This window comes from Triticum aestivum, chromosome 1A, assembly GCF_018294505.1.
Source record: "Triticum aestivum cultivar Chinese Spring chromosome 1A, IWGSC CS RefSeq v2.1, whole genome shotgun sequence".
In the NCBI taxonomy this organism is placed as follows: domain Eukaryota; kingdom Viridiplantae; phylum Streptophyta; class Magnoliopsida; order Poales; family Poaceae; genus Triticum; species Triticum aestivum.
Genome location: NC_057794.1, coordinates 555,967,320 through 555,994,116, shown reverse-complemented (window position 1 = coordinate 555,994,116; position 26,797 = coordinate 555,967,320). Strand labels below are relative to the sequence as shown.

At 44.5% G+C, this 26,797-nt stretch overlaps 2 protein-coding genes and 1 non-coding gene across 3 annotated transcripts; all 3 read left to right on the top strand.

Annotated features, from left to right (window-relative positions):
- Window positions 1-760: 760 nt before the first annotated feature.
- LOC123180952 (photosynthetic NDH subunit of subcomplex B 3, chloroplastic) lies at window positions 761-2,278 on the top strand. The gene is made up of 6 exons (XM_044593153.1): window positions 761-1,052; window positions 1,136-1,249; window positions 1,363-1,416; window positions 1,572-1,634; window positions 1,751-1,813; window positions 1,907-2,278. The coding sequence occupies exons 1-6, from the start codon at window positions 840-842 to the stop codon at window positions 1,940-1,942; spliced, it is 543 nt and encodes a 180-aa protein (XP_044449088.1). The 5' UTR covers window positions 761-839; the 3' UTR covers window positions 1,943-2,278.
- An 83-nt stretch (window positions 2,279-2,361) lies between these two features.
- Window positions 2,362-2,434, top strand: TRNAE-CUC (transfer RNA glutamic acid (anticodon CUC)). The gene has a single exon. It is a non-coding gene; the product is annotated as a tRNA-Glu (tRNA).
- A 10,901-nt stretch (window positions 2,435-13,335) lies between these two features.
- Window positions 13,336-21,398, top strand: LOC123180944 (ervatamin-C-like). The gene is made up of 2 exons (XM_044593142.1): window positions 13,336-13,818; window positions 20,638-21,398. Exons 1-2 carry the CDS (start codon window positions 13,359-13,361, stop codon window positions 21,228-21,230), a joined length of 1,053 nt encoding a protein of 350 aa, XP_044449077.1. The 5' UTR covers window positions 13,336-13,358; the 3' UTR covers window positions 21,231-21,398.
- The last annotated feature ends 5,399 nt before the right edge of the window (window positions 21,399-26,797 follow it).

Below are 26,797 nucleotides of genomic sequence, written 5' to 3'. Positions count from 1 at the left end.
GTTACCATCACATCGCCGATGGAGAGAAAGAATGTGGGAAGTGTAACAATTGAGTTGCCTACAACATACCTTTAGAAGATATATCCCATAGGTGTTGCTGAAGTAGCCATCCACCACATGCAAACACATGGGATATGAAGAAGAAGGCGAATCGGTAAGGGACTACCCTATATCTGTGTTAATGGTCATGCTACCGTCGCCAAAGTTAGCGAGAACTGGCAACCCGGAGCACGTATGCCCCTGGATGAAAACAATTTGTAGACAGAACGAAGCCGTCACCGTTAACAAGATCAAAGTTGATGACCAAACCTACACCACCTACAGGCTAAAGCTGAAACACATGCCCAAGGACGACAAACTCATCGAGTCTACAATGTTGTTGAGATGCAATGAAAATCAAGGCACGACTATTTGATGCGCCACCATCCAAATGATTCCACCATGACGCCAAACCCTAACCTAATTCTAATTGCACGCAGAATATATAAAACCACAATTTCCTTTCTTTCTTGATGTCGGAGCACCAGATGGGAACCACCAGCGGGAGGCGGAGGTATGACCCCCCCCCCCCCCCCCCCGCCCATGTAAGGCAACTTTGAAATTAGAACCTAGTACTATTTTTAGGATGTAAATTGATATTAGAATTTGAGAAGAAGAAAAAAAAAGGTTACAAACTAGACGTTTCTAACAGTTTCCATCCAACACGAGAGCAGCCGCAGGTGTGGCCCGTGCAGGCTCGACGGCCACACCTTCCGCGCGGCGACGTTGTAGCGATAAAACCGGCGCCTTTTTTCCGAACAAACAGACGCGGCCACGTCCCCGCCAAGAGCAGCGAGAGCATGGCGGCCACGAGCTCCGCGGCGCTCTTCTCCGTCCTCCCCCTCCCCACAGCCTCCCCGGCCTACGCCAGGGCAGGCAGCAGCCATTACAGGCCCACGCGCTCCACCGCGGCCTTGTCCCCCATCAGATGCTCTGCCGCCTCGCCCGACCTTTCGCCCGGCGCACCGGCGCCGGCGCCGCCCAAGCCCCAAATCGAGCTCGAGTTCCTCGGGGTAAGGACTCAACCTCGATGGTCTCCGCTGGCTCCGGACTCCGGGCGGCGAGGTTTAATTGATTTTCTGTGATGTGCGTGCAGCCGAAGCCGGGCGCCGACGGGTCGTACCCGGTGGACAGGGCGGCGGCGGTCAGCGGCGACAAGCTCCTCCGGGACGTCATGGTCGAGAACAAGATCGAGCTCTACGCGGCATACGTGAGCCACCCTCCCTCACTAACCTCCTCACCTACTCTGGCTTAATTCCCCTTCTGATTTCTCCTCTGCCGCTGTGGAGTGTGGACTAATGGTTCCTGGTGCGTGCGCTGCAGGGGAAGCTGATGAACTGCGGCGGCGGCGGCAGCTGCGGCACCTGCATCGTCGAGGTACACCACTCCCTCTCCTTCCCGACTAGTAACTCACTGCATCATGTGCAACACCGCAACTGAAAATGGCACCGCACGCTATCTCGCTGTGCACAATGGCTGCTCTGAACTGTAACTGTGACTGATTCCTCCAGAGTGTGAACCTTTGTGCGCAGATTATCGACGGGAAGGAGCTCCTGAGCCCAAGGACAGACGCCGAGAATCGTTACCTGAAGAAGGTTTCATTCTGATTCTCCTCCGATTCTGAAAGTTTCTGCTGCTGTCTCCACTGTGGTTCACATTACAGAGGAGCTGCGACTTAACTGTGCACTCTGCACCTCGTTGCCTTTGCCAGAAACCGGAGTCATGGAGGCTTACCTGCCAGACGATCGTCGGGAACAAGGAGAACTCCGGCAAGGCATGATTTCATTAGCCTCATGCACTGTCTCCGGCTTTGTTGTCACGAGCGCCATTTCTTTCTGAAAAAAACAAGCCGTGTTTCTTCTTGCAGGTCGTCGTCCAACGGCTGCCCCAGTGGAAGAAATGACTGAGCAATCTTGCCTGCACATTGGATGTACTGAGAGCAAGTGATGTGATCCAATGCCATGTACCTCCTGCTACGAAGATGTCTATCCTGGCAACAAGTTACTGACAATTTGAATGTGCGCTTCTTCACTCGGAAGATGAACAGAACAAGAACGCATCCGGAAAAAAGAAACGCATCTGCTACTGCTGCTGGCATCAGTTACAAACCTGTTCTGGGCATATCCCTAGTACCCTGTATCTGTATGATAGGGCCTAGTAGCACAAATTGTGTGTACCTCAAACCATATCTTGGGTTTCTTCCTGGAATCAATGGCAAATTGCAAATTGTGTTGAACCAGTAACAGTTTCCACGTTAGTAGTCTGCGTTTTGCAACGGATGCTCTTTGAACAAAACTAATGTTAATGATCTGAACAACAGGATCCGTCGTAGTCTAGGTGGTTAGGATACTCGGCTCTCACCCGAGAGACCCGGGTTCAAGTCCCGGCGACGGAAAACTTTTTGCCATCATTTTTGTGCAGGTATCCCGGAATTTTTTGCTCATACAGTGTTTTCTTTGCAGGCATCCTTGAATTTTTGCCATCATACAGCCTTTTTCTTTGCTGGTATCCTTTATTTATAATACTGAAGCCTAACTTTATTTTCCCATACGACCCGCACTGTCTACAGACAATGAGCATCATCCAGTGCAAAAAAAGAAAAAACATGCCATGATAGAAACTACAAGTGCCGCCTATTGCTTGCACACTGAAGTTACAAGGCTCTGAATATTACAAGCAGGGGGAGCGAAAGCAACAGCTATGCCACGGTACAACTCGAAAAACCACAGCACCAGTGTAAGATCATCCCCCAAAAGCAGCATCTATGCCACGGCATCAGGCCTAAATCATATACTCCCTCCGTTCCAAATTACTCGTCGCAGAAATTGATGTATCTAGAACTAAAATACATCTAGATACATCCATTTATGCGACGAGTAATTCAGAACGGAGGGAGTACTATACAGCAACAACCACTAGAAACTTCAGAACCTTGCACCACTATCTTCATTCGCCTGAGCACGAATATCTTCGATTGTCCTTAGTATGCCATCGGAAGGACGAGTAGTAGCACCATGAACATTCACAGCCACCTCCTGAAGAGCAATTCTTCCAGTCATCAATGCATCCATGTCATCTCTAGAATGGAGCCCTGCCCAGTATTTGACAAATGCACAAGCATAGAAGATCAGTTCAACCGGCAACCGAATGAGTTTCCTTCAAGGCATGACCTGTTTGCAAAGCTTCCAAATCGCCCAATATGTTGCAACGAGACCGGTGATTTGAAAACTTCTACGTGCCGGGATGAATTGGGAGATCCACCAGAAATATTGCGAGAAGCATTCGGGTCTTGTCCTGGCTCCAATGGCCAGACCCACTATGGTCCACACAATCGAAACCATCAGGTCCAGGCGCTTTCTCTGCAGCAATGTCTTTATTGGCAGCATGGAGTTCTTGTATGTCAAAAGGCTAATCGAGGTGGCTCAAATTAGTAGCATGAGTTCAGAGCCATGCTAGGGGTTGTGAGGTTCATTATTCAGAGCCATGCTAGCCATCTTTTTTATGAAAGCACACATGGCATTTTGCAGGCCTGCATCCAACCACTTCTTAAACTGAGTTGCCATCTCCTTCTTGCAATATCTTCCACTGACCTGCCCACGTCATTGCAAATAGCATGCAAACCAGGGAACTGATCTTTCAAGGGTGTAGTACCACACCAGGAGTCAGACAAATCAATAATCACCCCATTACCCACAGTCACCAGCCGCCCCTGAAGATGGATGGGCCTCAAATGAAAAAGATCGTACCAGCAAGCAGAATCATGCACCTTGTGTTAAATCTCGAAGATACAAACCATTAGATATTTAGCCCTAATAAAATGCTGCCAAGGGCCGTCCTCAGCTTCCAGCCTCCACTACCGCTTGCACATTAAGCTGATATTCAATTTGGGAAGATTTTTTGACACCCCAGCCCCTTTCTCCTTAGGTCTACAGATCAGGGGCCACTTCACCAAATAATATCTCCTTCTGTAGCACCTCCTTGCCACACAAAGCACCTTCTGATCTTGCCAAATTTTCTGACGGTCGTTTTGCAGATAATATATACGGACATGTGATAAAATTGGAGAATTGGTCAAACAAACTTCTAATCAGATAGTACCTTCAATCTACTAGAACTAACACACCCCCAAGTAATTTAGAGGCAAGTAGCCCATTTGACAACTAAACAAAGTGGCATATTGGTCCAACTTATCAGCATCCTCCAACACCATCAACACCTCAATTTTCTGAAAATTATTTTTTGAGACATTTCCATTTCTCCCCCTAATTTCTGCCCAGCCTCATCTTTACCCCTAAAAAAAACTGTGCTCAACTTTGCCCTCTCCCGTCTGGTGCCCTTACGGAAATACCCCTTCGTGCCGTTTCCGTCTGGTCAAAAGGGTTCGACCGTCAGATGGACGTTTTGTGGACAACTATGTCAACAAAACGTCCATCTGACGGTGAAAGATGCGCTATTTTTTCCTTGGGTTGTTCCATGGCTTCTTGGGGAGAATTCTTGACTTGCCCCTGTTTGGGGTCAGTCGGTTTTTCTATTGGGCTTGAAGCCCGTTACACATTTTGTATTTTTATGAATGTTTTTGGCTTTTGTTTATTCCATTTCTTGTTTAGTTTTTTTGGTAATTTTGGGATGTTTTACTGAGTGTAAATCATATACAAGCACTATATAATATGTGTGCAAATTATACGATAGTGGGAAAGTTGCACTATTACATGCTTATTCTTTGCATATTACAAAAGGTGCAATTTCAGTGCAAAGTCTTGTGCAAGTTTTATTAGTATATTTTTTCAGTTTCATTCTTCTTGAAGGGTAATAACAATGCCACTAGTTCATTCTTTCTTAGAAAAATCATTGTTTTGATTTTGTTCTAGTTTTTATTTCTTTTTTACGTGTACGTAATACTGATGCCACTCATTCATTCATTTAAGAAAAAATATTTTTTGTGAAATTCTACTATTATATGCTTATTCTGGCATATTTTAAAATTCGCAATTTCTATGTGAATTGTGCGCAAATTACGTCACTATTTGTTTTTTCATTTTCTTTCTTCTTATAGAGTAATACCAAGGCTACATATTCGTTCTTGCTTAGGAAACTTTATTATATTGTTTTTTTACATTTCATTTAATTTCCTTTCTTTTCTTAGGGTAATACCAAAGCCACTAATTCATTCCTTCTTAGCAATTTTTTTAGAAAAGAAATCACTGCTTATTCTTTCATATTATAAACGGTGCAATTTCTACGTAAATCGTGTGGTTACTTGTTTTAATATATTTTATATTCCTTCTTCTTAAAGCATAATATCAATGTCACTACTTCAGTATTTTTCAGCAAACTTTATTATTTTTATTTTGTTCCAGTTTTATTTAATTTTATTTCTTCTTTCAGGGTAATAACAATGGCACTAATTCATTCCTTCTTAATAAATTTTTTTTTTATGAAACTTGCACTGATATATGTATATTTCTGCATATTACAAAAGCACATTTATTTTCAAATTGTGTGCAAATTTTGTCATCACTTGTTTTATTTTTTTTTTCTGTTTTTTCTCAAATGGTAATACCAATTACACCAATTCATTCTTCCTTACAAAATTTAATTATTTTATTTTGGTTTATTTTTATTTCATTTTTTCTTCTTTAAGGGTAATACCGATGCCACTAATTCATTCTTCTATGAATACTTCTTTTTGCAAAAAAAAAGATCACATTCTTGCATGGTAAAAAATGCAATTCTTGTGTAAATTGTGTAAAATTTTTGTTGTTATTTATTTCAATGTTATTTATTCTCAAATTCATGTTTCCTTAAAAAAACATGTCACTAATCCATGTTCCTTAAAAAACATTATTTTTTGATTTTGATTTTTATATTTCATTATCTTCCTTATTTAAGGGTAATACGAATGCCACTAATTCATTCCTTCTTAGAAAACTTATTTTTTAGATTTCACTATTATATTCTTATTCTTGCATATTGTAAAAATATATATATATGTAAATTGTGTGCAAATTTTATCATTATTTGTTTTTTTTATTTCCTTCTTATAGGATAATACCAATGCCATGAATTCATTTTTCCGTAAAAAAAAACTTATTTGGGGATTTATTTCTTTATTTTGTTCATTTATTCTTTAAAGTGGCACCACCACAATTATTAGATTAGGATAACTATGCAAACAATGCAGCGCATATCCATCTAATGTCAAAAGCCAACATAAACTATATATGCAAAAACACATACGGTATGTATAAACCTCCGACAATTGTGAATAATATAAAACATCGTGTCGTATTTCATCCATGGAAGCTCAGCCATGAATTGACATGCACATGGGACCGATCCATGCATGACATACCTGTCAACTGCGTTCTGCGTACATGAGATGTAATGTAACAAGGTCAGTCCTTTCATCCTCCAAGTCAATCAATGGTGCATCAAGAAAGATCAACCAGCATGTATGTATTCAACTATGCAAAGCATCTAGGTGTTCTGCTGGGAGTGGGAGGTGGCACGCTGCCATGCAGGCGGCCTTGGGCATTGGCCCATGTTTGTTGTTCATCAGACAGCGCAAATCTTCGAAATCACTAATTAAGAAGTACTCGTTGCAAAGAACACTCCACTTTCCCAGGTCGCGACAAGTGGCGCACATGCTGCGCGCCACTTGTCGCAACCTGGGAGTTTTCCCTTTTTTCATAGATCCGTTAATTCAAAATGTTTTATCTCTTAAACCGTGCGTCCAAATCTCGAACCGTTTTCACCATTGGATTCCTCGCGTCAAGATCTTGAAAACTAGATCCCATGTTAATAGGTTTTGACGAACTTTTTTTTCATGAAAAAAACCGGAAGAAAAAACCAGGCGAAAAAACCGAACCGGGAGCACAATTTTTCCCCTTTCCGAAAGAGGCACGCCCGTGCCTCTCGCGAAATCACAACCGTGCCTCTCGTCAAAGCAAAATCGTGACTCTCGTGGAAGAAAAAAAACAAAAAACATGTTTTTTTCGTTTCCGAGAGGCACGGCCGTGACTCTCGCGAAGGCACAACCGTGCCTTTCGCAAAAGCAAAACCGTGACTCTCGCGAAAGAAAAAAAAAACAGAAAACGCGTATTTTTTTCCCTTTCCTAGAGGCACGGACGTGACTCTCGCGAAAGCACAACCGTGCCTCTCACGGAAGCAAAACCGTGACTCTCGCGAAAGAAAAAAAAACAGAAAACGCGTTTTGTTTCTGCCTTTCCTAGAGGCATGGTCGTGACTTTCGCGAAAGCACAACCGTGCCTCTCACGGAAGCAAAACCGTGACTCTCACGAAAGGAAAATAAAAGAAAACGCGTTTTTTTCATGCAAAAAATATATTTTTTTCAAAAAAAAAATTGATCGAAAAGTTAAGAAAGACCGGGAGAAAACCAAAACGTCGAAAACCCCCGAAAAAACCGTTTAAAAAGCCGAAAACGTGTGCGGAAAAATAAAAAAAATAAAATCCGAAGGAACCGTCCAGAGCGCGACACGTGACGAATGGCTGAGAGCGCGCCAAGTGGCGCTGATCGTTGCGAGGCTCCCGAAGAAGCGCTCGTTAACTAGTTGCTCCCGCAAATCTTCATATGCACAAGAAGAGCGTGACTATATGCCGCCCTCAGCGACTACTGTGGGAGGCTCGCCTGCAAAGAACTGGCACTAGGTCGGCACAGAAACCACATGGAATCATCATGCTGTCACGAGTATTTTTTAATTATTTTTTCTTCACATTTTTCTTTTTCTTTTTATTTTTTTGCTTAAATTTTGAAACGTTCGATGTAATATATTACAAAATACACTTTATATAAAAATTTGAAAAATGTTAATCTTGCATTTGAAAAATGTTAAATGTGTATATAAAATCTTTCTGATGTGTACGAAAAATGTACAATGTGAATGAAAAAGTAGAACATGTTAGTCATGTGTACGAAAAATGTTTTTGAAATTGTCATGTGTTTCCAAAAAAATGTAAATGACATTTTAAAAAATGTCTATACAATGAAAAAAATGTTTATGTGATTAATAAACTATTTCATGCATTCAAAAAAATGTAATTTACATTTAATAAATGTTCATGAGTTTCTTAAATGTGTTCATGAAATTTTAAAAAAGTGTTTATACAATGTAAGAAAAGTGTTTGCAGAGTTAAAAGAGGCCTTTTATCATTCCATAAATGTAGAGAGAATTCCTTATTTGACACTGTGTTAAATTTTGTTTCCCTATTTGACACAGAAAAATATTTTCTTCCCTATATAATACTGAGTCTAAATTTTATGCCCCTTATAACACTCTCGTCTATTTTAAGCCTTAAAGGTGTTAATTGACATATGAAAAGACCTTTTTACCTCTATATGGTATGTGATAAAAAAATTCACAGATACTAGTACGTGCTAATAATCTCCGGCCGACTTGGTTTGTTGTATGCGGCTAACTTTAGCGGACTAGCTGCATGTTTGCTGTCCAGCTGGTTCGGTTCATAGCTGTGTGGGCGCGTTTTGTGCAGCGGGGAGTGTGAGCGGCCGCCGTCCTTCTTCGTAACCCCGACTCATGTGTACTTCGTTGGTTAATCAGCTAGAGATTACTTAATGCGTGTGCCTGGCATGGCATCGGCCAGTATCAGTAAGCATGGACTAAATACTACTGTATAGTGTACGTATTTACGGAGAGGAGAGCGGTTACATCGTACACAAGAGCTAACTTAAGCACTCAATTGATTTTCAAATGGCGCCGTCAAAGTCACCAGGGGTGGGTGGGTTTACTGCTGGGTTTTTTCAACGCCATTGGAATTTGTTGAAAGATGACATTGTACCAGCAGTTTTGGACTTTCTTAATGGAGGTGAGCTCCCGGAGGGTATGAATGATACTTCTATAACTTTGATCCCAAAGGTACGGTTCCCTCGGAAAATCTCTCAATATCGTCCAATATCTCTGCCCGGTTTTGTATAAAATCGCAGCAAAGGCTACTGCCAATCGGGTCAGAGTTTGTTTGGATGAGATTATTGAGGAAAGAACAAAGTGCTTTTGTCCCCGGCCGCTTGATCACTGATAATGTTTTAATTGCGCATGAGAGTGTGCATGCCATGAAGCGAAGGAAGAAAGGGGGCAATGCAGTTTGGGCGGTGAAGTTGGACATGATGAAGGCCTATGATCGTGTTGAGTGGCACTATCTTGAGGCAATCATGCTACAGCTGGGTTTTGGTGCAGAGTTCGTGCAACTGATTTTGAAATATGTGACTTCGGTCCGATTTTCAGTACGTGTCAATGGCGAGCTGCTGCCTTTCTTCACTCCATCATGTGGATTACGGCAAGGTGATCCAATGTCACCATACTTGTTTCTACTTTGTGCTGAAGGTTTCACCTCCTTGCTGAATCATTTTGGTGGAACACAAGTTGATAAAGGGATAAGGTGAGCTATCAGTCTCCATGGATTAATCATTTATTATTTGCAGACGATAGTCTCATTTTTATGCAAGCTCAAGTGCAGAGTGCTCACCGTTTGAATGAAATCTTGCGGATCTATGGCAAGTGTTCGGGACAGGCAGTGAATAAAGATAAAAGTTCAATCTATTTTAGTCCAAACACTTTGGCTCCGATCCGGCAAGTTTTAAAGAAAATTCTTGGAATAAATGTGGAGGCATTCAGTGAGCGGTACTTGGGGCTGCCTACAGCTGTTGGGAGGATAACCAATGGGACCTTTGATCATATTGGAGAAAGAATGAGGAGTAAACTCCAAGGGGGGTCCGAGAGAATGATCTCTTGTGCAGGAAGGGAGGTACGAATAAAATCTATAGCTCAAGCAATACCTACTTTCAGCATGAGTTGTTTCAAACTGACTAAGAAAGTTTGCTCGAGTTTGACCGCTTCTATGGCAAAGTATTGGTGGAGTAGCTCTCTTGATCGGCGTTCAATGCATTGGATGAGTTGGGAGGCTCTCGCACAACCAAAAATCAGAGGAGGGATGGGATTCCGAGACTTGGAATTGTTCAATATAGCACTCCTTGGTAAACATGGCTGGAGACTGATGACTGAACCAAACTCTTTGTGTTCTAGAGTGTTAAAAGGACGATACTTCCCTTCTTGTGATTTTATGCAAGCAAGTGCGCCCAAGAATTCTTCGACGACTTGGCGAGCGATCATTGCTGGGAGGAAAGCTTTGAAGGCTGGGCTGATCAAGCGCGTTGGCAGCGGTACAACGGTGTCTATTTGGGAAGATAAATGGATCCCAGAAACACTTACAATGACCCCTGTAGCCCGCCTGGGAGATGCGCAAATCAGCTGGGTTGCTGATTTGATTGATGATGAGAACTGGACGTGGAAAACTGATGTTGTTAGGCAATCTTTTATACCTCCGGATGCTGATGCAATTCTTAATATACCTTTGAGAACGGGAGGTGGAGAAGATCTTATAGCTTGGGCACCTGAGAGGTCGGGGATATACACTGGAAAGTCAGCTTATCGCTCTCTTATGATTTAGAACGAGCAAAAAGCTCTAGAAGAAGGGACGATGACGGATACTTTAGAGACTGATAAACAGTTGTGGTCTCGGCTATGGAAACTCAAGGTATTGCCCAAAGTTTGTGTCTTCTGGTGGCGTGTTTTACGTGGGATTTTGCCCGTAGAAAGCACTTTGAAATATCGACATATATCCACCGAGAGTAAGTGCAAAATCTGTTTGCACTCGGACGAGGATATGATGCATGCTTTATTGAATTGTTCCCATGCGAGAAGGTTCTGGAACGAAGCAACTGAATGGCTTGATATAAAGCGACCAGACTTGCATCCTCTCACCTGGGCAAAGGACATTCTTTGTGTCTCCTCATTTTCAGAGTCGGACAGAGCCAAGATGATCTCTGTTATGTGGTCTATCTGGACTTCACGCAACAATATTACACATGACAAAGATGGTTTTGATCCCGCTCAGGCTATGAAGTGAATACGGGAAGCTCTTGCTGTGTTGGAATTACCTCAAGCGCATGCATGTATCTTGCCCGGTCATGGGTGGAGACCGCCTGATGCAGGATGGATAAAAATCAACACTGATGGTAGTATTGCTATGGAATCCCGTCGAGGAGGAGCTGGAGGGGTGGCTCGATCATCGTCTGAGCTTAAGGCTGCATGGTGTAAGCCCTACACGGGGATCACGAACCCCCTCCTAGCTGAAGCGTTGGCTCTTCGAGATGGAGCAATTTTTGCAAGGCTTCGAGGATATGATCAAGTCATCTTGGAGACCGGCAGTCTAGAGATGGTGAATCTCTGGCACTCACGCCATGATCGTTCGGTGGTGGCACCTATTCTTACTGAGATTGAGGAGCATGCCTCTTTTTTTTAAGTCTTTTGTTATTCAACTTGTTTCGAGATCAGCCAACTTTCCGGCTCACCTTTGTGCGAAGCAAGCTAGCACTTTGGATGTAACAGATTGTTGGTTAGACTCCACTCCTAGTTTTCTTGTAACTGGCCTCCTAGATGATTCGGCCGGGGTGGTTTCTGTTGAATAAAGCTCCCAATTTCCCCACAAAAAAATTGATTTTCTTTGGAAGTTGGCTCACGCAGTTAGGAACCGAACCAGGTGGACAACACACATGCAGCTAGTTCGCTATACTTAGCCACATACAACAAACCAAGCCGGCCGGACATTATTAGCACATACTAGCATCTATGATTTTTTTTATCACATACCACATCAGGGGTAAAAAGGTCTTTTCATGTGTCAATTAACACCTTTAAGGCTTAAAATGGACGAAAATGTTATAAAAGGCATAAAATTTAGACTTGATGCTATATAAGGAAGAAAATATTTTTTGGTGTCAAATAGGGAAACAAAATTTAACACAGTGTTAAATAAGGAATTCTCTCATAAATGTACCAACGTGTATTTCAAAAATGTTTATCATGTATTCGAGAAAATGTTCAAAACACGTTTTTGTAACAATGTTAATCATGTATTTTTTTGCGTCAAAAGTTCATAACTTTATTAAAAAATGAGCTCATGGAATCATCGGCCAAGAAGCTGGTGAGCAGGAAAGATGGTCTAGAGTCAGACCAACTTTCAATGACCATCAACGAGCAAGCTTGCTTCGCGCACATGTTTACATGTTGAATATCAAAAAGAAGAAAAAGAGGAACCTAGCTCTCCAATTTCCATCAGTAACGGTGCCACAACAGATCAGATATTGGGATGAAATTTCTAGAGGTTTAACCATCTCCAGGCAGCCCGTCTCCACCATCACATGTGAGAAGCCGCGCAATATTGAAAAACACACATCATACCAAAGCGCCAAGGTCTCATAACTCTTCGCATAAAAAATTGAAAAATGTTAATCATGTATTTTAAAAATGTTAAACATGAATAAAAATGTTTTAGATATGCACGAAAAATGTACAACGTGTATGAATAAAAGTAGACATCAAAAATATATTTGGAAAAATGTTAATCATGTATTTGAAAAAAATTAAATGTGTATACAAAAATTGTTCCTAATGTGTAAGAAAAATTTGCCATGCCTATGAAAAATGTAGACATGTGTTCAAAAAGAGAAAAACTAAAAAGGAAAAAAAACGAGAAAGAAACAAAGAAAACAAGATGAAAGAGAACAAAAAGCAACTGAATAAAACAAAGAAAAACCAAAGGAAACCATGCAAAACAGTGGAAACCAAAAAGACTGCGATAAATAACTCTCGCATGCACAGGACGCTGGAACTGGAGGTGGGTCATGTTCCAGCTAAAAAAAGTGACTGGTCCAAATAAAAATGTCAGGCAACGACGTACATTATGTCCCAACAAAGTTTCATAGCTACATGTCACTGCGTTTCTGCAGTAACGCGTAGGAAATCATCTATTTACCCCTAAAAAGGAGAAATCATCTAGTGAATTTAGAGTTTTAACAAAGAGAAAATCGAGTCAATGAACCAGACAGTACGGTTGAGGACGTGCTCATTGACAGAACTGGGAAGGCGACAAGGTGGTGGGCAAACCGGTACATTGCAGTTGGCATATATACAGTACTTCTATGTTAGTGTGCACGGCAAGACAACCTAACGAACCAACACCATTTCGTGTGCCAAGACAGATGCACATACGTATGCACAGCTGCATGACGAGACCAAGAGAAAATGTGGCTCGTTACCATTCCTCTACGAGCTACGTGCATCGCCAGCGCCTGCAACATGCATTGCATGCACTCGTCTCCGGCCGATGAGCTCATCCCCAACACCGGCGAAAGACATGTCCCCGCGCTACATCGGCGAACGCTATATAAAAACGTCTACACATGCATGTTTGAGCACAAGTCGGTGTGTGTAGATCGTTCGGTTCATATGGCTTTGTCCCCCGGCGCATGGCCGGCGATCACTGCAATCTTGCTGGTGCACGGCCTGTTCGCCGCCTTCCCGGCGGTGTCGGTCGACATGGGCGACATGCTGATGATGGACAGGTTCCGCGAGTGGCAAGTCACGCACAACCGGACGTACCTGAGCACGGAGGAGAGGGTGCATCGCTTTCAGGTGTACCGCGACAACGTGGAGTACATCGATGCCACCAACCGGCGTGGTGACCTCACCTACGAGCTCGGCGAGAACGAGTTCCTGGCTAGGTACGCGTCGTCCTACGAAGCTGCCAGCGATGATACGGGCATTACTTTGCCTGTGGGCGGCGGCGACGCCGAGCTGTGGTCATCCGGCGTCAACGATGGTAGCTCCTTGGAGGCTCCGCCTCCCAGCTGGGACTGGAGATCCAAGGGCGCCGTCACACCGGTCAAGTCCCAAGGCGCAGGATGCGGTACGTAAAGATAGATCCCCCATCTGATCCATTTCAACTTTACCCAGGGACGAAGCTAGAAAAAATGATCACTGGGGTCAACCAATGCCAACTATAGCACAGGCTATGGCGTGACTCACGCTGAGAACAATATAAAGAGGAAAACCCAAAAATATGCCCACCATAACATAATAGAAATAGCATCCAAGGGTAACATTTTTTTTGCGTCGAATATAGTAGTTTTATTAAAAGATTATCACGGTGTTACAGTCCGCCTGTAGGCAAGGGTGAAGTGCAACATAAAGAGTGAAAATATGCAATGAGCCAATGATATAATTGGTATCATAATAGTAGTAGTACCAATATTTGATGTGTGATCTTGCCTTTGTCCAACTGGCTTTGAAGTCCCTGCCAGATCAGTCTCTGGTGCCGTTCGTTTCAGCAGAAATCTGTCCATATCCTTCTAGTCCTAGCCTCCTAGCTGCAGCAAAAACATAAACCTAAACTTAGTAATTAGCCATCCGGAGAGAATGAGTTGTTGGTGCGTGAGACCAAAAGAAACTGAAAAAGATACTGGCGTACCTGCCTCAGAACTGCCGACGAGGAGGGCATGTGCCAAGTGGGCGGGAGATTAAAGATTATGCGGCGGCGGCGGCCGGCTGGCCGGCATCACCCTTGGAGATTAGGGATCGCCTTGTTTGTCGTCGTTGGAAATTGGGGATTAGGGATGGAGAGTTGGGGTGGGGAAAAGAATAGGCCAAGGCGATGAGACGGCGACCTGACGATGGCGAAGAGACGAAGAGGCATGTGTCGGCTGGCTGTTCACGACTTCGCGTACATCTACAGAAATTGGAGACCAAACGTCAACGTGTACGTGTGTAAAGACTTGTAAGCCTAAGCGGCTAAGCCACGTCTTATGCATTGGGCCTTGTGTGCTGGAGCTATACGCCACGATAACTTTTTTTTTTGCTAAAATTTACGGATGCTATGGGCTGAGACTGCACAATTGGACAATTAGCTGGTGGGCTGGGGTCAACTAATTTTTTAGGCAGAGCTCCAAACACATCTGGAATCTATCCCTACCTACCCTCTCGCTTAGGGTTTTTCGTCCTCAGGCGGCGATCCCATCGCCGTCGTGAGTTTACCTCGCCGCCGATCCCTCCCCTACTAGCGCAGATCATCCTGGTCTGCTGCTGTTGGCGCTGTGATCGGGTGGCTGTCCTCTCCACTCGACGTTCGTCTCGCCCTAACCCTAGATGGCGGCTCCAGAGGGGTCCTCGTCGTCGGCCGGCTGGACCGGGAAGAATCTAGAGGAGATGTTGCAGCACCTCGATCTGAAGGACGAGGAGCTGGATGATGTGATAGTAGGGGAAGAGGAGGTTAAGAAGTTTGAGGCAGAGGCACGATGGATGGCGATCGGTAAGCTGAACACGACGCATCCCTTTAGCTCCTCGGCGATGTTTGAAACTTTAAAATCAGTATGGGGACTAGCGCATGTGCCGAAGTACAGAGAGGCTGGAGACAACCTTTTTGTGTTCCAGATGTTTTGCTTGGGTGATTGGAAGAAGGTCGTTCATGGCGGCCCATGGCTGTTCAAGGGGATGGGGTTGCTAATCGAGGACTATGATGGCAAGACAGACCCAGCATCGGTGGTCTTTGATGGACTGTACGTGTGGGCACAAATTCACAATATCCCCGATTTATACCGCAAGGTTGAAGTGGTGGATCAGCTTGCTCGCCGCATAGGCCGTGTGAAGGAGACTCAACTCGCTCCCAAGTTATATTACAAGGGAGACTACATCAGAGTTCGAGCAAGGGTACTGGTGCATAAACCTCTCACCAGGGTCACGCCACTGAATGTCACGGGAGAGGGGCGACATTTTCTCCCAGTCAAGTACGAGAAGATACCATTCTTTTGTCAAGTCTGCGGACTCATGGGACACAATCATGAAGAGTGTGGAGATGGTGTTTGGGAACCAAAACAGCGACAGTTTGGAAGTTGGATGCTGGCCCAGCGGAAGGACCCGGCTCCGGAACAGCAGCAATATGGAGGACGTACTACTCGAGGGGGCCGGTCCAGGGGGCGTGGTAGGTTTGGTGCTGGTCGGGGTGATGCTCCACCACGTAAGAGGTCTTCTACAGAAGCTAAACTGGATGATGATGAGGAGGATGGGGAAACTGCTACAAGCCCCTTGAAGCCTGCTGCTGATCCTACCAATTCAAAGGAGGCTGAACCACCAATGCGCAAGAATCTTAGTGAGGCGTTCTCAACTAGCAAATTTGAAGCCGGCAAGGAGTTGTTAATCATACCACCGCTCCCGCCGGCGTACGTCTCACCCAGGGAACTGAAGAAGGCAAAGAAGGCAGTCTCACCAACGAAGAAGAATGATAAGTTGGCACTATTGGCGGGCTCCGACAGTGAGCGCCGCCAGGCCCAATGAAAATCTTAAGTTGGAACTGTTGCGGGATTGGCGATCCCGCGACAGTTAGAGAACTCCGCGACCTAGTGGAGATAAGTACGCCCACGATTCTTTGCTTAGTCGAAACTCAGTTGCAAAAGAGTCGTGTAGAGGGTCTTCGTTTTTCTCTTGGCTTTGATTTCAGTTTTGGAGTTGGTAGTTCTGGTCGCAGTGGCGGCATTTGTATCCTTTGGAAGAATTCTGTCGATTTGGCAATAAAAAATTATTCACAGTATCATGTTGATGCATGGGTAAAGGAACCAGGGATCGAACAGTGGAGGCTCTCATGTTTTTATGGCGAAGCTACACGTAGCCTTCGATATAAAACCTGGGACACCATGAAGCACTTGAGAGGAGAAAGCACTCTACCATGGATGTGTATCGGGGACTTTAATGAGATTCTCAGGCTAGAAGAGCAGATGGGGGTGCATGAACGAGATAGTGCACAGATTGAGGCTTTCCGTGAAGCCGTGGATGTATGCGGCCTTGCTGATCTTGGGTATCGAGGGCTGGACTGGACATGGGAGAAGAAGGTTTCAGGAGGTAGCTATTGTCGAGTGCGTTTGGATCGAGCTTTGGCGTCCGCATGCTGGTCCGCTCTATTTCCATTTGCACACTTGGAACACCTTACAGCCGTGAAGTCTGATCACTCCCCTATCCTTCTAGAGACTGTTCGCATTGATGATAGTGTTCGAGTGAAACAACAGCCGTTCAGGTATGAAGTAATGTGGGAGCGTGATAGTCGCTTCACATATATGCTGGAGGAAGCCTGGAGGTCTACTGGCCGCGCTAGTTCAGTTGGTGATCTCTCAAATAAATTATCCAACTTAGCCGGACACTTGCAGCGATGGGGCCGGGCCACCTTTGGATCAGTCCGGATGGAATTGCGCCACCTACGGCGCCGGCTGGAGGAATTAAGGGCCGTAGTAACGAGAGTTGCACCATCTGATGAGGAAAAAGCAGTGGAGGAACGTATTGTTGAATTGTGCTTCAGGGAAGAGATTATGTGGCGACAACGGGCACGTATTCAGTGGCTCTCTGAGGGGGATAGCAACTCCAAATTTTTTCATCGGAAAGCGAGTGCCCGAAAAGCTAAGAACCGCATTGTGCTTTTACAGCGGGGAGATGGTACTTTTTGCACCGAAGGTCACGAGATGGAATCCATGGCCACAAGTTTTTATGAAAATCTATACGCTTCCGAGAACACTGTTGGGATAGAAGAAGTTTTGTCTCGTATACCTGTGAAGGTTGATGGACAAATGAACAGTAAGCTAAACGCGCCGTACAGTAAAGAAGAGGTGAAGACGGCGTTGTTCCAAATGTTTCCCACTAAGGCACCTGGCCCTGATGGATTTCCTGCTCACTTTTTTCAGCGACATTGGGATCTATGTGGTGATGAGGTGACCGATATAGTGCTGCGTGTTCTGAGTGGAGTTGATTCACCGGAGGAGATAAACAAAACGTTCATTGTATTAATTCCCAAGATAGCAAGTCCAAAAAATTTAGGACAGTTTCGACCGATCAGTCTCTGCAATGTGATCTTTAAGATTGCATCGAAGGTATTGGCTAACCGGCTCAAACTCATTCTCCCTGACATCATCTCCGAAGAACAATCTGCATTTGTACCAGGCCGTCTTATTACTGACAACTTTATTTCTGCCTATGAGTGTCTGCACTATATGAAGACCAGGAAAGTGAAGGGAAATAAATTTTGTGCTTTGAAACTAGATATGATGAAGGCGTATGATAGGTTGGAGTGGTCATATTTGAGAGCTGTCATGCTGAAACTAGGGATCAGTACCCGCTTTACCGACACCGTTATGAGGTGTGTAACTTCTGTGTCATTCTCAGTCATGTTTAATGGTGGGCGTTTGGATGAGTTTCGACCAACACGAGGTATTCGACAGGGTGATCCGATTTCTCCCTATTTATTTTTGCTGGCTGCGGAGGGACTCTCTTGTCTGCTCAAGACCTCTAACCCAGCTGAGAGCATTCATGGGATCACTGTCGCCCCAGGTGCACCGCAAGTTAACCATCTACTTTTTGCGGATGACAGTCTCTTATTTTTTGATGCCACTCCGGAGATGGCTATGAGGGTTGAATCTATTTTACAAAAATATTGTGCAGCGTCGGGTCAGCGTATAAACAAGGACAAATCCTCAATTTTTTTCAGCAAGGGATGCTCTGACATGATGAAGCAGGAGATCAAACAAACGTTGGATGTCCAGAATGAGAAGCTTTCGGGAAAGTACTTGGGCCTGCCTTCTGATGTGGGCAGAACGAAGGAGGGCTCATTTAAGTATCTCAAGGATAGAATCTGGAAACAAGTTCAAGGATGGATGGAGAAAGCACTGTCTGTAGGTGGGAAGGAGGTTCTCATAAAATCTGTCGCTCAGGCAATTCCAACCTACTCTATGGCATGCTTCAAGCTTCCACGAGGGCTCTGTCAACATATTAATGGTCTGTTACGGAAATTCTGGTGGGGATCAAAGAAAGGAGAAAGAAGGACAGCATGGGTATCTTGGGATGTAATGTCACAACCTAAGTATATGGGAGGCATGGGATTCCGTGATATAGAGCTTTTTAACTTAGCGTTGTTGGCACGTCAAGCATGGCGTCTCCTACAAGAACCACTTTCCCTAAGTGCTCGGATCCTCAAGGCTGTGTATTACCCCGCGTGCTCGGTACTAGATGCTGAACTTGGTAAAAATCCATCGCAAGTGTGGCGATCTATAGTAGAAGGGAGAGACACCCTGAAACTCGGGCTTATCAAAAGGATTGGAACAGGAGATGGTACCCATATATGGCATGATAATTGGATCCCTCGCGATTTCAAATTGCGCCCGGTGTGTCCAAAGGCGCCTAACCCCCCACAGATGGTTTCGGAATTAATTGATCATGCCTCGGCTTCGTGGGACATTCAGTTACTTGAGGAGCATTTTTATGACATGGACAAGGCAGAAATCCTAAACATCCCTCTTAGCTCTAAGGTACAAGCAGACTTCTGGTCTTGGCACTATGATAAGAGGGGCCTTTTTAGTGTACGTTCGGCTTACAGGCTCCTGGCAGCCACAAAGGAGCAGCGGACTGATTGGCTTGAGGGCAACCCTGGACACTCAAATATTGGCGCGGACAGGCGCTCTTGGTCAAAATTGTGGGGCGCCACGATTCCATCAAAAATCAAAGTTTTTGCATGGCGACTTGCTAAAACGTCCATCCCCACAGGCGAAGTTCGAAAACACAGGAAGATGGCAGACTCGGCTGAATGCTCGATTTGTCATGCGGCTCTAGATACATGGCGTCATTCTCTCTTTGACTGCCGGCTTGCAAGGTGCGTCTGGGCGCTGGCCGACGAGGAGCTTACGGATGTGCTTATCTCTAATCGTACTGATGATGCAAAGGTTTGGATGTTGTGGTTAATTGACACACTACCGATAGCTGATCTTGCGCGAGCACTAGTCACTATATGGGCGATCTGGTGGGCACGCCGACGAGCTATCCATGATGAGCAGTTCCAAAGTCCCATGAGCACTCATTTGTTCATTCAGAAATACTTAGAGGATCTGGAGCTGGCTTCTGCACTCAAAACTAATCAGCCCCAGGCCCTGCATGCAAAGGCGAGGGGTATGCATGCAATTTCCATAGGCATGCATGGAACGCATATGACAGAAACAGTTCCCACAGGCCCCTACTGGCTGCAACCTGATGCTCACGAGTTCAAAATGAACGTGGATGCCGGCCTGGCTAGGAACGGCTCAAAGGGGGTTGCAGCGGTAATATGCAGGGACAAGAGTGGCAAATACATGGGCGCCTCAGCCGTCGTCTTTGAGGGGCTCGTCGATCCTGCGACACTTGAAGCCCAAGCGTGCAAGGAGGCTATGGATTTGGCTACAGATCTTCATCTCGACTCGTTGTGTATTGCTTCAGACTGCCTAGAAGTGGTGGCCAATATCACATCTGAGACCACCTGCCGGTACGCGACTATCTTGCGAGAGATCAACTTTCAACGGAGTTTGTTCCGAGATGTTAAATTTATCCATGAGTATCGTCAGTTTAATGTTGAGGCCCATAACCTCGCCAAAGCGGCATCCTCTCTCTCTACCGGGCGCCATGTTTGGCTCTTAGATTTGCCCGAGATTATTTGTATTCCTATGAACATTTGCAATTAATAAAAGGGTGCCGTGTCTCAAAAAAAAAAAACTAATTTTTTAGGCTGGGGTCAAGAGCAACTTTGATGGGCGTACTAGCTTCAAATACTGGAAGGCATTGGGGTCAATTGACCCCAGTGTCCATACTAGAGCTTCGTTCCTGACTTTACCTTGTTATAACTATGCACGATGGTTAAGCATTGACTATTTTGTCCCTCGATGAATGGATGCAGCTAGCTGCTGGGCGTTCGTGACGGTTGCTACGATCGAGACTCTGAACTGGATCAGGACGGGGAAGCTGATGCCTCTCTCGGAGCAGCAGCTGGTGGACTGTGACCAGTACGACGGCGGGTGCAACCGCGGGTCCTTCCACAGGGCCTACAATTGGATTGTGGAGAATGGCGGCCTCACCACGGCAGCGGAGTACCCGTACACGGCGGCGAGGGGCGCCTGCAACCGCGCCAAGTCCGCCCATCACGTCGTCAAGATCCTCGGAGGCGGCGTGATCCCGCCTAGGAACGAGCCCGAAATGCAGGTCGCCGTCGCCGGGCAGCCCATCGGTGTGGCCATCGAGGTCGGCAGCGGCATGCAGTTCTACAAGGGCGGCGTCTACTCGGGCCCCTGCGGGACAAATCTTGCTCACGCCGTCACCATCGTCGGTTACGGCGTCGACGCCCCTACTGGGGCCAAGTACTGGCTCGTCAAGAACTCATGGGGGCAGACATGGGGTGAGAGCGGCTACATCCGCATGCGTCGCGACGTCGGCGGCCCGGGGCTCTGCGGCATCGCGCTCGACGTTGTCTACCCAAAAATGGCGAAAGCGTGAATGTGAATGTACCTATGTCATGCATCTGCATGCGTATCTTCCCAATTAAGTAAGCTCGCCTACTGGGATTGCTTCAGGACCACCCGTTATTGTTTGCTGAACTTGCATTCCTTCAATACCTCATGCGGCAATAACACTATCCATCTAATGAAGACACTTTGACATTCATTACTCTTCAGTAATACTCCCTCCGATTCCTATATATCTAAGGGACTACATACGGAGCAAAATACGTAAATCTACACTTTAAAATATATTTATATACCTTCGTATATAATCTGTATTGAAATCTCTAAAAATACTTATATATAGAAACGGAGGGAGTAATTTGAGGTATGATAGGATCAACTTTGATGGTTATAGCCTTAGATGGTTATATCCTTCGCCGATCACATCACTCCATGCAAAAAAAAACACGTGTAAGAGGCAAACAAGCCACCACGTCACTCCACCTTCACATATGCTAAAAATATATCCTTCGCCGATCTTGTTGATAATAATTGAGATTAAAAGATAATAATGGTACACACAATATAGTAGCGTACAAACAAGTCCACTAATGACACGTGCAATATGAGTCTAACATAGACACTCATCTAAAACTAGACAACGTACACACTAGAAAGAGAAAAGACATACCTCCAGGTCATTCCATTTTTTGAGATGGGCAGCCAGGTCTTTCCAATGATACGTGCAATATGAGTCCAACATGGACACATATCGAAAGTAGATCATGTACACATCAGAAGAAGAAAGAAAACTTATGAGCAGATCTTTCAGTGAAAAAACACGTGTAAATCGGCGAACCTACAAGGAAATACTACAAAAGAAAGTGTAGCCTCAGTTCTTCCTCAAAAAAAAAAGAAACTCTAACGATGAGCATATTATGCCGCCGAGACATGAAAACGGCCGCCATGCTTCCAAGACGCTTCAAGGATGGCTTGATGGCCTGAAATGGAGTTGGATGGGTACGTTTACGGTGGGAGTGCTTGCCGGCGTGCTCCTTTGTTGAGGCATGAGGCATGGTGGAGTTCTAGGATGTCAGGAAGAAGCGTCGAGCTAGTGCAACAGCTGTGCATGACCCGGCCAATCATGGAGGTCGCTAAGATCATGGCCGCAAGTTTAAAGCACCACGCTGAGACCAACTAGGACGTCAACCACGACCGTATAGCCCACATAGATTGCGACAGCGCATGTGACTAGGGATGCACCAACTAGATCGCGGAGATCGCCTATTGGTGACCAGGTGCTTCGTTGGCCGCCATGACCGCAGCCGGCACTGTGGGCAGAACGGCATGCTACTTGGCCGGTGTATGTAGCGGTTGTTTGGTAAGTTTACCTAAGGTTGTCACACATAAGGTTAACCAAGTTTGAGCAACTTAGATGGGTATTTAGTTCAAGTCATATCTTAGTCAAGTCACACTAGGGCAAGCCACGGTTGTGTTGGATTTTGGTCTTGACAAACAACCAAGAGAGAGGAAATCAATGGGATATGGCTCACCACACCCCACGGAAGGATGCACTGCGGAGGTGCCAACCAACAATTTTGGGTTTGGTCCCGACTCTCTGGCACCTAACATATAAGGAGAAGTACCCCACCGGTTTATACGATAGATGGGGTTCCCTCTAACCGTTGATCCTAATGTGGTCCTAAGAGATGCGAAGACCATCCCCAGCGCCAGCCACCGCAAGGTGAGTGCTGACAGCGCTACTGCTGCCAACGATGTCTCCCTGCTCCAGCTCTTTTCCTCGGACCATATCTCCATGTTGCTCGAGAATGCAAGGTGTAACCATAAGCTACACAAAGGGTGCATCAAGCAGAAACAAGGCTTCCCTAAATACCAGTAAGAAATCCCAAATCTCTTTGTCATTTGTACATTAGGTGTTCTAGTGCTACACCAGTACAGAACCTCCTTATTAGCGGTGTGCTAAAACCCTTACTAGCGCCATGCAGCTCACACGCTACTAGTATCGCACTGCTGTTAACTAGTTATGTGAACGCCGCTAATAACAAAATACTAGCAACGTGCGCACCTCGCACGCGCTAGTAACCCAATTACTAGCCGCGTGAATCGTCTCTTACTAGTGGGGTGATTAACGAGCTGCTCGGCTCATGCTGATTAAGGCTAGGCTCGTTAAGCTCGTCTGTTTAACGAGCAAAAAACCATGTTTGGCTCTGTTCGTTTAAAGCACATTAAGCTCATAAGAGCCTGCAAGTGCTCATTAAAGACTACAATGTATGGCCTACAGGATGAGGGTGTGTGTGTAACCTTTACAAAGGAAGATGGTGACCGAAGGAAAAAGTGCATTAGTTTGTTGCCTCTTATGGGTTGAGATGGGTGCTATAACAATTTCATTAAGAAAACCTAACTAAATAAATGGAAAATGGGAATTAATACAATTCTTTTTCTCTTCAAATCCATTTTTTTTCTCTTCTTATACATAGGTTGTCGATTCGGCATTGCTTAAAATGGGTAGAGTGCCCCCTTTTTCTAGTAAATAGTTTGATCCATTTTATCGATATGAGTTTTCTATATCAGATAAATTTTATATTAAGCTAGACTGGACTGTTTTCACGGGTAAGTTATGCTGGCTTCAACCGCAACATTTTTCTAGAGGAATGTGTCTAGCATTTTTAAGAGAATCCATGCAACATCCACATGGTGCTAATACAGAGAAGGGATAGAAGCATGAACGGAATGTTTTTTCCATTATAAATATAATGGCAATGGTGGGCAATTTTTTTACTTGAAATCTTCTCCGATGACTACATAATTTTGGTCTATTAAAATAAATGGTCGGATGTTTCTATTTTATGATAATTTCTAGCCTTGTTTTCTGGTGACTCTGTCAAGTACTTACACCTTTATGAATAATATGAAGCACACATTGACGCTAAAGTGGCAAGTTTGCCGTTCTTATGCCAGTTATGATATTATTGTAGTAGGTGGCATATGATTATATTTGTGACCAATGTTGTTCATAATCACGTGTTACACTTCATTAAGTTCTTTTTCATCTTCTGCCCCACAGTGATGTGAATTAGAGCGAAAATGTATGCTTGAAGAGATTAGACTCTGGAGCATAGTATATGTTATATGAGAATAAAGTAATCACTGGGAACTTGAGCCTAGGAACACAAATCTTAAAGATCAACTGACTATCCATGAGATGTTTATTCCTACGCATCAGGTGGATTGACGATTATGAAATCACTAAAGCAACACCTATTCTTCACCCTCATCATTTCCCTATGATAAATAATGTGTGTGAATGTTCATCTTATTGGCTTGCTGCCATGTGGGATGAAGGCTATGAGCCCTTACCGTGAATGAAACTTTATATAGTTTCCTCAATGGGTTAAATATGGTAGGCTAAAATGGTTTACAAATCCAAACATGACTCTGAGGGAAATCTTGAAAGGTTAAAATGATTGAGATTTGTGGTGTGACATATTTCCTGTTGTTTGGACTAAGGAATTCTCAAGATGTTTGTGTTACCATCATGACATGCACTTATGTTGACTTAATTAAGAATGTTTATCTGGCTCAACCAAAAGGTTTCATGAAAGAAGAAAAAATAACATACGGCATGCTGTCCGAGGAAGTTATTTTTTGATAGAAGACATGCGTTGAGACTATGTCTGGGGTGTATGTTCTCTGCCTCATGTAGATGAAAGCTCACTGGCTAAACCATGAGCTTTGAGTTCAAAGGATCTTGGTGTTATCTTGTGCATTAATTGTATGGAGGTTCATCGATGGTCCAAAAGGAGTATAAGTCCTATTATGATTACATATGTGGACATAATACGAAAGACATACATTATGCACAAGTACTCTGAATCACCTGCTCCTAAACTTCAGGGTGATACAATTGGACATTTGGGTATCCAAGGAACGAATTATAAATTGATCAGATAATGTTGGTTTCTTATGTTTCATTTGTCAAAAGCACCTTAAATATTAAGCATGAATGCACTCTCTCATTTATAATTAGGATACTTGACAAAATTGTGTTTAATCGACACTGGACCATTGGAAAATGTCGTCAAGGTTTGCAATATATGCAAGGCGATGAATATTACATGCTCATTTATAATGAGTTTTGTAACGTCATAATTGTGGGTTACTAAGACATTGTTTTGGTGAGGTATGTGGATATTAATAATTCCATGCCATGTTACGTCTACACCCTCACACAAGGAGCTTTATCATGGAAAAGCTCCTAAAGGACAACCACGACATCATCCACAATGCAAACTATTTCTGGCATGTTAGAGGCTACTAAGCATGTTATATATCGAAAGAATATTAGTTCCGAAGCTAAGAGTGATAGACATCAACTCCAAACCACTCACTGCGATTATGATCACACAATCCTCTATGTGAGTAACAACAAGTCATTCGGCCTAGCCAAAACCGTTGACATTATGCTCCATGTTGTGAAAGATAGAGTTCAGGATCAAAGATATATAATATTTAATTTATATAAGTTTTGCAATTCCTCTCTTGGAGACTTACTACCCATTTTTTATGGTTATGTTGCCGACATGGGTTTGTAAAGCCTTTTAATTATGGAATCTGGACCTTTAAATACACCAACTCCCATAAAGAGGTATGTTTTCCATTTCGAGAACCGCCGTTCAGTGGCATTTCATTAGTCATTGTAACACTTTACTTGGATGTGTTCTTTTATTGAGAGTGGGGTTATGATGTTTGTTAGTCTTTCGATCAAGGGGGGAGAATGTTTGATTTTGATCTTGGCTAATAATCAAGATAGAAAGTCAATGGGATGTGGTCCACCACACCCCATGTACGGAGGCACCGTGTGATCGGAGGTGCGAGCCAACACTTTTAGTTTTGGTCCCAACTCACCTAATATTTTTTTTGAATTTTTCAACTCACCTAATATAGAAGGAGAAGGACCTCATCAGTTTAATCCAGCGATTTCTACACGGTAGATGTGGGGTACCCTCTAACTGTGAGAGGCGAGGACCATCTCCACTGCCAGCCGCCGCAAGAGTGACAGCGGCGCTACTGCTGCAAACGACGTAACGCAAGGTGTAACCATGAGCTACACAAAGGTTGCATCGAGCAGAAACAAGGCTTCCCTCGATATCCGTAAGAAATCCCAAATCTCTCTGTCATATTCTGTGAAGTTTGTCTCTAAAGATTAATACTAACAGGCTGACGACGTGTTCATCGACAGAACTGGAAGGCGAAGGTGCAGTAAGGTGGTAGACAAACTGGTACATTGCAGTCGCCACTCATATGTTGGCTAGTGTGCACGGCAACGCAACCTAACGAACCAACACCATTTCGTGTGCCAAGACAGATGCACATACGTATGCACCGCTGCATGATGAGACCAAGAGAAAATGTGGCTCGTTACCATTCCTCTACGAGCTGCGTGCATCGCCAGCACCTGCGACATGCATTGCATGCACTCGTCGCCGGCCGATGAGCTCATCCCGACACCGGCGAAAGACATGCTCCCGCGATCCACCGGCGAGCGCTGTAAAAACACGTCTACACGTGCATGCTTGAGCACAAGCCAGTGTGCGTGGA

Excerpts from the sequence above, each read along its gene's own strand:
- LOC123180952 (XM_044593153.1), top strand. The coding sequence starts at position 840 with ATGGCGGCCACGAGCTCCGCGGCGCTCTTCTCCGTCCTCCCCCTCCCC. Across the intron at positions 1,250-1,362 it reads TCGAGCTCTACGCGGCATAC|GGGAAGCTGATGAACTGCGG; the intron begins GTGAGCCACCCT and ends CGTGCGCTGCAG. Across the intron at positions 1,635-1,750 it reads AGAATCGTTACCTGAAGAAG|AAACCGGAGTCATGGAGGCT; the intron begins GTTTCATTCTGA and ends TGCCTTTGCCAG.
- LOC123180944 (XM_044593142.1), top strand. The coding sequence starts at position 13,359 with ATGGCTTTGTCCCCCGGCGCATGGCCGGCGATCACTGCAATCTTGCTG. Across the intron at positions 13,819-20,637 it reads GTCCCAAGGCGCAGGATGCG|CTAGCTGCTGGGCGTTCGTG; the intron begins GTACGTAAAGAT and ends GAATGGATGCAG.